The following is a 9,025-nucleotide window of genomic DNA, read 5'->3' as shown; positions in this document are numbered from 1 at the left end:
ACTAAGATTAGAGAGGAGTTTAAAAGATGATTTGAATTTTGGGGTTTTCTTATTTCCTGTCTGGTTAGCATGTGGCTACTAGAGGTTTTGGTTGGGAACCTTGACTGAATCAGTTTCTTTTCCTGAATGCTCTAACTCCACAACAAAACATTTTCTGAATGCCTTTTAGCTGCCAAGTGGAGTTTTCCAAACAGTACACACCTGCAACTGAATAAACAGAGAAGATTACAACCATGTACTTGATAAACAATGGCAGCAAAATAGTTAGCTGGGATGATGGGTTATGTATAAATGCAAGATTTATGTCATGGTCTTCAGAACTTTCCCAAAAAATAACTGTTGTAGTCGTTGTCTGTCATGTAAACTAAGTGTAACTGTTTTTAAGTGCTGAATTGAAGTGTAACTGGTACTTGGATGGCTACACAGCTACAGAACTAAATCTATTAGTCTGGTGTTAGTAGTAGTACTAGTAGAGCTTGTTTTTTATATATAAATTAATCTTATCCACCTTCAGAACAATTAAATTTAGGGGTAAACACAGAATCAGATCTCATTGATCTTGCGTTTGTCACAAACGATCAGGTATGATATTCACCTCTAACCCTGCAGATCAACCTCCACAAAGAGGCCTTTATGTGAAATCAGCGCAATTCCATGAGGCGATCTCTTCTCAATCTAGTTTTTCTACTTTTGGTACGAGCCTCAGTCATCACGTGTGACTTGTGTGGTGTGTGGTGTGTTTTCATATGAAGTGGGAATTACACTGTCTGACTTTGCATCCACAGAACTGTACCGGAGAGAAGAGGCATGCGGGCGGATCAAATCGTCTCGGAGGATTTTTTGAAACGCGCACAAGACCGAGCCACGTGCCGTACAGTCCTAACAGTCAGTGTTTGTTTACGGGTTACAGGTACAGCACTGCGTGTTAGTATGGGACTGACAGCTATGCCCGCCTCACTGTAGTTTAGAGTATGTACAATATGTTGGAGTCCGGAGCTGAATGGTTAGCTCGGTGTGGAAGAAAAGACAGAAACAGCGGCCATGTTTACATGCACAGAAGACTCTTCCTCTTCTTTCGCTTTGTCCTCTCACATGATTTATAAACTTCCCTAGTTTTACTTTTATTTAATGAAAATGTTGTAACCATGTCTCTACTCTGTCCCACTATCAGAGCTGCAAACTACAGCAGCTCATACGAAGAACTTAAAGCGATAGTTCAACATTTTGGCAAATTGGCCCATTGCCATAATCCCTAAAGTTTTAGGAGTAGGTTTGTTACCTTTAATTGTTGGTGCAAACTATTTTTAGAATGGCGGAGCAGAGCCGTGAGCTGCTCAGAGTTACACTACAGAGGCAGATGGGATTTCTTGGTTTCCCTCGTCAAACTCATCAAAGAGACAATCCAACAACTCCAAACCCTCTGGTGGACAAGTTGTGACCTGCACATTCATCACGCTATGAGATAATAACAGAACATTACGAGACGTAGGTGTTTACGAGGCAAATGCAGAGACTGCTTGCCGAAAAACTGCCCCAGACGGGAAAGCGCATCAGCGGTTTTGCATGAATTTACATTGAAAACAACTCTGTCTCGTAACGTTCTGTTATTACCTTTTTTGTAAGGTGACCTTGGGTGACTTGAAAGGCGCCTCCAAATAAAATGTATTATTATTATTATTATTATTATTATTATTATCTCATAACGTGGTGAATGTGCAGGTCACAACTTGTCCACGGGAGCATTTTGGAGTTGTTGGATTGTGTATTTGATGAGTTTGATGAGGGAAACCAAGAAATCCCATTAGCCTCCGTAGCGTATCTCTGAGCAGCTTGCGGCTCTGCTCCGCCGTTCTAAAAATAGCTTGCACCGACAGTTAAAGGTAACAAACCTACTCCTAAAACTATAGGGATTATGGCAATGGGCCAGTTTGTCAAAATGTTGAACTATCCCTTTAAGCGCAGCAGCATGGGAGTTGCACTTTTTCATTTCCAATTTTGTGCTACTTCAGCTGTTTTCATACTTTGAACCCACCATCTGATGACTGTAGTTAATATCTACTTCATCAAAGCAAACTCATCCTGTGGACTGAATCTCTTGGCTATGAGGGGAGAACATAAGGCTCCTGCTGCTAGCTGCTTTGAAGGCACCCTGTGGAGTTTCTGACCACCAGCGTTGCCCTGGAGAACGTTTTAATGAGCGGGCATACAGGTGTGTGTTATACACACTCCCGCTGATGAAGTCAAACCATTCCACACATCTACGAGACGAAGTAGCAAACGCACAGGGAAGACTGCAGACCCCGAACATGGACGTAAACATCACAGGGGTTCAGTTAAAAACCTCAAAGCAACAAATATTTGCTTTTCCTGCTTTTCGGTGAGTAATGATGAATGTAGCTGTAACTCTGTGGGCTCTCTCTACAACCCATGACAAAAAAAAAACAGATCATTATACACTTGTGCAGGTGTGAGATCTGGTTTCAACAACCATTTTGAGAGGAAGTCGCTGCACCATCTCGTCTACCTACGCCCGTTTTCAACTGTTCAACAACTGAACCTGAGTATGCACTTCCAAAATCTCCCTAGATGTGGCGGCCGTATTTAGATTTATGTCCCTCAGCTTGCTCACATTCGGTCCTCCAGTGTCGGTGACTGCACCTCAGCCACAATCAGCCCTGCACATTTTATTCTACTGACACCTAATAGCCAAAACAGTGTCGCCCCTTCACCAGACGTTTGTGTTTGGTCTCTGCTCTAATCATCTGACAGAGAAAATGGGCCAGTTAGTGACCCAAGTCAGAGGTCACCAACACACACCACTGACAGGTTTCTGAGGCCCGACCTGCATGGAACACTAACTTGACGTGAAGCTGATATCCAGGTGACTCTGTGCATGTAAACATACCACTGACCGCACTGGAAGTAGCTTTCGAAAGAGGGGAAGAGCGGGCGGGGTGCGAGGTTGCAGAGAGGATATGAGAAACACCACTCTTGGTCCTCAACCACCATTCACACACTGTGATTAAGCCGGGCTGAGGGTGGTGGTGGTGGTGGGGGGGCGGCTCCAGCTCCCTCCTGCCAGACTACTCCCACTTCATGGCGTTGGAGACCTCCAGCCCCCATTCTCTGAAAAAGCCCTTGGCCACTCTCGACTCTCGGAAAGTCACTGTGAGGGCGTTGAGGGTGATGTCCGTGACCGTCACCTCTCCCGGGAGGATGACGGGCCTCCAGACGTCGTCCGACTTGTCCGACGCCGTGACCTCGTCCGTCCCGACGGCGGAGCTCCACACGTCCGTCTTCTCTTGTCCTGGATGAGGCAGCGGCATGGGGGAAGGGAAGGGAGAGACAGGGTAGAGTTGCAGTCAGACGGTTGATTCCATCAAGCCTATCACATGCGTACTGTTATTGAGTTAACCTCCCTGCTGTGACCTGGGTAGATTATCTCTGCTTTGATTGATGTCAAAAATTGACAAAGGCAGATAGGATGCATTTAGCTGCAGGAGAAGACGGCTCTAAGTGCTTCAGAGGTGATAGGGAGGACAGAAATTCTTGATTCCCTGTCAGTGGGTGAGCTCTGCAGCACAAAGATACACTGATTATTCTCCAAGCAGAGACTCTACGGAAACCGTCTCCAATCTCAGAGAAACTTCAGAGTCTGTCTTTTGATCCATGCGTGATTTGCTCTTTAATCAGCTCTGGATAAGAGGACGTTTTTTTCTTTCTTTTTTTGGGTTGGAGGCCCAGGGAAAAGAAAAGCCTGTGTATGGCCGTGTCTACCAGGAGGTCCTCAAACGGCCAGGTAAACTGGGTCGTCATGGTGATTAGAGCACACTGGCTGACCAACTGACACACTTACCGTTAAGAATATCTTCTGTCTTTTCTGTTGGCTCCTTCTGAGCTACCTCCACCTCCTTATCCTCCTCATCTTCCTCCACATTGTCCTCCTCCTCCTCTTCTTCCTCGTCCTCCTCATCCTCCTCGTCCTCTTCCTCATCTTCGTCTTCCTCTCCCAGGCCATCCCAGTCCTCTTGCGTTGGACTCGGAGGGTCTGAGTCAAGGCCGCCTTTGTGATGCGCCGCCCGTGGCCTGCAGGCCCTGTACGGCTCCTCCTCGTCCTCGTCCTCGTCCTCGGGGGCCAGCGAGCGCGTCAGGGAGAGACGCAGGCGGGGTGGGGGCTTCTCTGGCGTCTTGTGAGCACTGCGGAGATCCATGGTGTACAGGGTGTTCTGAATCGAGATCAGACAGAAGAAAATGCACGAGAGTCAACACTGAAATAGCTGTGTAGCAAGAAAGTGAAGTAGAACAGTTTCCAATGTGGGAGAGAGAACTGTGAACTTAAGTACGCACCACTGTGAAGTTGTGTCTCTTTAGTGTGTAGTAGTAGTAGTGTTTCTTTTCACTTTTATTTCATTGATCTCTAAACTTTACCTGCAGAAGCTGGCGTTTAGCTTTTGATCCTTTCTTCCTGTGACCCAGAGCTCTGTCTCTGCTCTGCTCTCTGGAGAAACCAAGAACATGAACATAAACATCAAAAAGACTCTGACTATTTTAGATACAAATTGACTAATTGTACAAATATTTGTTTCTGCAGTTGTCTTCAGCCCCACCAGCATTTTAGTCTCTTTCAGCTCTTTGTTTTGTTTTGGTTGTGCAGTCCACAGCTTTACTCTCTGCTCTTACAGTTTCTTTTTTAGTGGCAACAATGAGATGTTTTCATACAATCCACTGCACAGAAAAAGTCAGAACCTGGCTGGTGAACTAAGTGGAGGATAAAAATTTGAGGTGCATTCAGCAAAAAAACAGAAACATGACTGTGTATAAATATATAGGCTATGATATGTTAAGGGGATAGTTCAACATTTTGGAAAATTGCCCCATTGCCATAATCCCTATAGTCTTAGGAGTAGGTTCGTTACCTTTAATTGTCGGTGCAAGCTATTTTTAGAATGGCAGAGCAGAGCCGTGAGCTGCTCAGAGCTACGCTACGGAGGCTAATGGGATTTCTTGGTTTCCCTCATCAAACTCATCAAATACACAATCCAACAACTCCAAAATGCTCTCATGGACAAGTTGTGACCTGCACATTCACCACGCTATGAGATAATCACGGAACGTTACAAGACAGAGTTGTTTTCAAGGTAAATTCATGCAAAACCGCTGATGTGTGTTCCTATCGAGGTCTCTGCATTTGCCTTGAAAACAACTCTGTCTTGTAACGTTCCGTTCTTATTTCATATCTCGTGTTTGTTCCTGCTGCTCCCAAAACAGTGAAGCTATTGCAGGTTTAAAATCTCTATATTTCTAAATTCAGACTACTTCACTTGTCATTAGTCCATCAGAATAATAAGAACATTTACCCTATTTTTTTTTTTTTCAAATAAGCTCCCACAAAGATATTTAATGTTTATATATTTCTGTTGTGAGACACATATGTTCTGCACTTGACCGCTCTCCCCTCTACTGTTTCTTATAAATGTAGCCAAATGTGTATCTGATCACATTTGGAGATGATCGGGAAGATCCTCCTTGCACAATTTGTGCATTTGGATGTGGATTTTATGTGTTTTTCTACATCCAATTACAATCCACGTTAGCTCCAGCTGCAGAGAGATCTTGGATCTGGATCTCGGTCCGCTGAGTCATGATCGCTTTATGATCGATATAATGTAAAAAGAAAGCTGATTTACTCCTGCTTCACTGTGTGTCAGACCTTCTTGCCCCTTCTGAGCTCAGGCACATTTAACATGTTGAGTGGAAGCTTACTTCTCTTCGTAGGCCTGCACCAAGCGCTGGTCCAGGATGTGTTCCTCAGGTTCCCATGTGCTGTATCTGCAAGACATAGCAATATTATAAACAAGCCTTACTTTTTTCCACTCATTTCCACCATCCATTCATTTATTTCATCAGGTATTTAATAGGTCTGTGTTGTCGTTGGACCTTTGCCATAGAAAATGATTCTTGATTGTTTGGCTGAAAAAAGGCCTTACACAATAGATCCATTGTTTTCCCACTCAAACAGTAACTATGTGCTGAGAAAGGATGGTTTCATCTACAATCACTCTTTTTTAATTACAAATAGTTTTTTTAAGAACATATTGTGAAATCAGAAAACCTAATGTTCTTGGTGTTAAGAAATGTCTGTCTTAACTGTTTTATTTAAACTTTTTTCTTTTTTTTTAACTCTCTCATTTACAGGGACAAAGAGTTTACAAACAGCAACAACAGAGCATAAATACAATTGCAGGGTGATTTACAAAAGTCAGACACCATACATTTAACATCAGCAAAGAGAAGGGATATTCTCCAGCCCCAAGGCATGTTAGGTAATATTCCAAGAGTTTGGGGCGTCAAATGAAAAGGCTAATTTACCAAGCTCAGAATGTGCAAGAGGGACCTTAAGAAACTTCAAATCACTGGATCAAGTTGAGTAAGATCCAGAGCGCTATGAAATGTATGGGGGCTGCTTACCAATAAGGGCCTTGAAAACAAACATATGTACCAGTGCTTCATGCGTCTGTCAGAGAGAGAAGACCAACCAACTTTTTTATATAGAATACGATGATGGATGTCATATATAGTATATCCCCGGAAATAAATCTAAGAGCAGAGTGATACATGGAATCCAAAGGTTTGAGGGTTGTAGTTGCTGCATGTCTGTAAATAATATCACCATAGTCCAAAACTGATAAAAAGACTGACTCAACAATTTTCTTCCTGCTGATTCATGGGAAGTTTGATCTGTTTCGGTACAGGAATAACTGTTACTCTACAATGTACAACAACTATATGCAATGATGTGTTATCTTATGAATGAGCAGATGTCTACGTAGGATGTATTTATTAATGTAGCCATGGTACATTTTTGTGAATACGAATAATACTCCGCATACCAGTGCAAATATCATGTGCCTTTACAAGTTTAACATAACCAACCAATTTATATCAGCACTTAACTTCACACACTTACTTTGGAGGCCATCCTTTCCACTTCAGCAGATACTCCACATTCCCCTGTGGAGAAGTAAAGTCTTAGAGCAGCATCAGCCAAGAAGACATTATTTCAATTAAATCATAGGGTATACCATGACTCATCCCACGCACATTAAAATGAAACCATTTAAATCTATTGAGTGTGGCATGTCCCCTCTGAGATGTTATATTTCTGTTATGATAAGGCTTGAAGCAACAGGTCTGATTTGACTGTGTACCATAATGAGAGGTTTATACCAATATAGTCACACACAGTCAGACTGATGTACAGTTATCTATATGATAGTACGGTTAAATGACAAATTAGAAACATGGGCGACATTTACCAGAAACTTTCTTTTTACTTTAACATCTTTATTCCACTATGCTCTCAATGTATATAGAAAGATGATCTTGTACTGCCAGACTATATCTATAATTAACGGATATGTTTTGTATGTTTCCCAGACACCAGGCAGGCCTCTCTGAATTAGTCATCCTCTGTGACATCATTCCATAATAACTTCCACGCTTTCAAAGATATTCTTAGTGGGTGAGCTCACCACTTTCCCGACTTCATGTTACTCACCCGGTTCCCCATATACAGTAAAAGCATGCAATGTATACTGGGTGAGACCTGCAGCTGAAATTGACAGCGCCTTTAACTGTAACTGCTATATAAATAAGTCTAAATGTCCGTTTAATAAGATGGAACACAACAAACACTGATATAGTTTCTGAACCTTTATACATTAAATTATTTTTATAGCATCACTGTAAAAATCAGTCATTCATCATGCCTTTGTCTATAAGAAGACATGTTTGAGTTGTGCCCTGGCAATTCTAAGTGATTTTGACATCAACATATGCACGGTGTATTGTGTATCTACTTGAACTATGACTTTATTCTAACTTAAATTTCACATCAAACCTTTTCACAATAGGTTAATATTAAGTAGGCATTCTTGGCAAACACTAATAAATTATTAACTGACATTTAGTTGCTCAGTCATCTCCTTTTACTGTATATGTATTGCAAATCACAGTACAGTAGTGTTGTGTAGTATTTAAATGATTCAGATGAATCAATTCCCATATACTTAGTGATAACAAGCTGGAGTTTTGCACGTGCTTTGAAGTTGCAGTTATTTTGGACTCTCTAGGCCACCGTAGCGGGATGGGAGGTGGGGGGGTGTTAGTAGTAAACAGGGGCGCTATAATTTCCAACTACGCACCTGCTTCTGTCAACACCATGGTCAACATTAATACTCGGACTCGGACCTAATTAGCGAGCAAACAGGCCCAAGCGAAGGTGTTGTGTTGACAACGTGCTCTCCTCCTGCTGCTGCTGCTGCTGCTGCCAAACACCTGACATGTTAAGCTGTAGTGCAATGACAACACTCTCACGTTACATTAAAGGGACATCATCCCCTAACCCGCCCCCTTTATACAGCCTGCAATTAGATAACCAGATTAGTCGCGCAGTTCTGCTCATTTAATCTCTCAATCTCCCCCCGGCATCTAAAGTAGCATCCTCTCCTCCTCATCCCACCTAAATAAAATAAAATTACTAAAACGTGTTTCCCTCAAACGCTGCCAACACGTGAATCCAGTGATGTATCTGTTGACCCGTTACGTTACCTTTCTAACTCTTTTCTTGACGATGGACTCCACAGCAAACACTTGCTCTCCAATCGCTGACAGCTCCATCTCCGTGCACGCCGCCGTCCGCTGGGCTTTAACTGTCAAACTAACGTCCTTCTTGCCCACAAACGGAGCTAACGTTTCCCCGGTTATAACGGCGCTGCCGGCGGCGTAGACTCCTCTGTCCGTGCCGTCGCTCCCTCGGCTGTCCGCTCTTCCACAACTGTTTTCACGGGCCCGTTCCCATTTTTTATCCGGAGCGACTTCCCTGCGCTGGATCTTTCTGTGCGTCCAGTGACTTTACAAAAATCTGCGACACATCTGCACACCGCTTCGCGCGCGCCCCAGCACCGAGAGCGCGCTCCCGTGACGATGAGTCGGCGCGCGCCACTAGCTGCCTCATCCCCCTCAT

At 43.3% G+C, this 9,025-nt stretch overlaps 1 protein-coding gene across 1 annotated transcript; it reads right to left on the bottom strand.

The window, feature by feature from the left end:
* Window positions 1-3,083: 3,083 nt before the first annotated feature.
* Window positions 3,084-8,893, bottom strand: cbx7b (chromobox homolog 7b; the record flags this gene model as incomplete). Its single annotated transcript, XM_083994901.1, has 6 exons — window positions 8,611-8,893; window positions 6,968-7,011; window positions 5,764-5,829; window positions 4,429-4,498; window positions 3,857-4,226; window positions 3,084-3,307 (listed from the first exon to the last, which is right to left on the bottom strand). Exons 1-6 carry the CDS (start codon window positions 8,677-8,679, stop codon window positions 3,084-3,086), a joined length of 843 nt encoding a protein of 280 aa, XP_083851027.1. The 5' UTR covers window positions 8,680-8,893.
* Between the last annotated feature and the right edge of the window lie 132 nt (window positions 8,894-9,025).

The sequence above is a fragment of the Trachurus trachurus genome (assembly GCF_905171665.1).
Source record: "Trachurus trachurus genome assembly, chromosome: 19".
NCBI lineage: Eukaryota > Metazoa > Chordata > Actinopteri > Carangiformes > Carangidae > Trachurus > Trachurus trachurus.
This window is presented reverse-complemented; position numbering and strand designations above follow the sequence as displayed.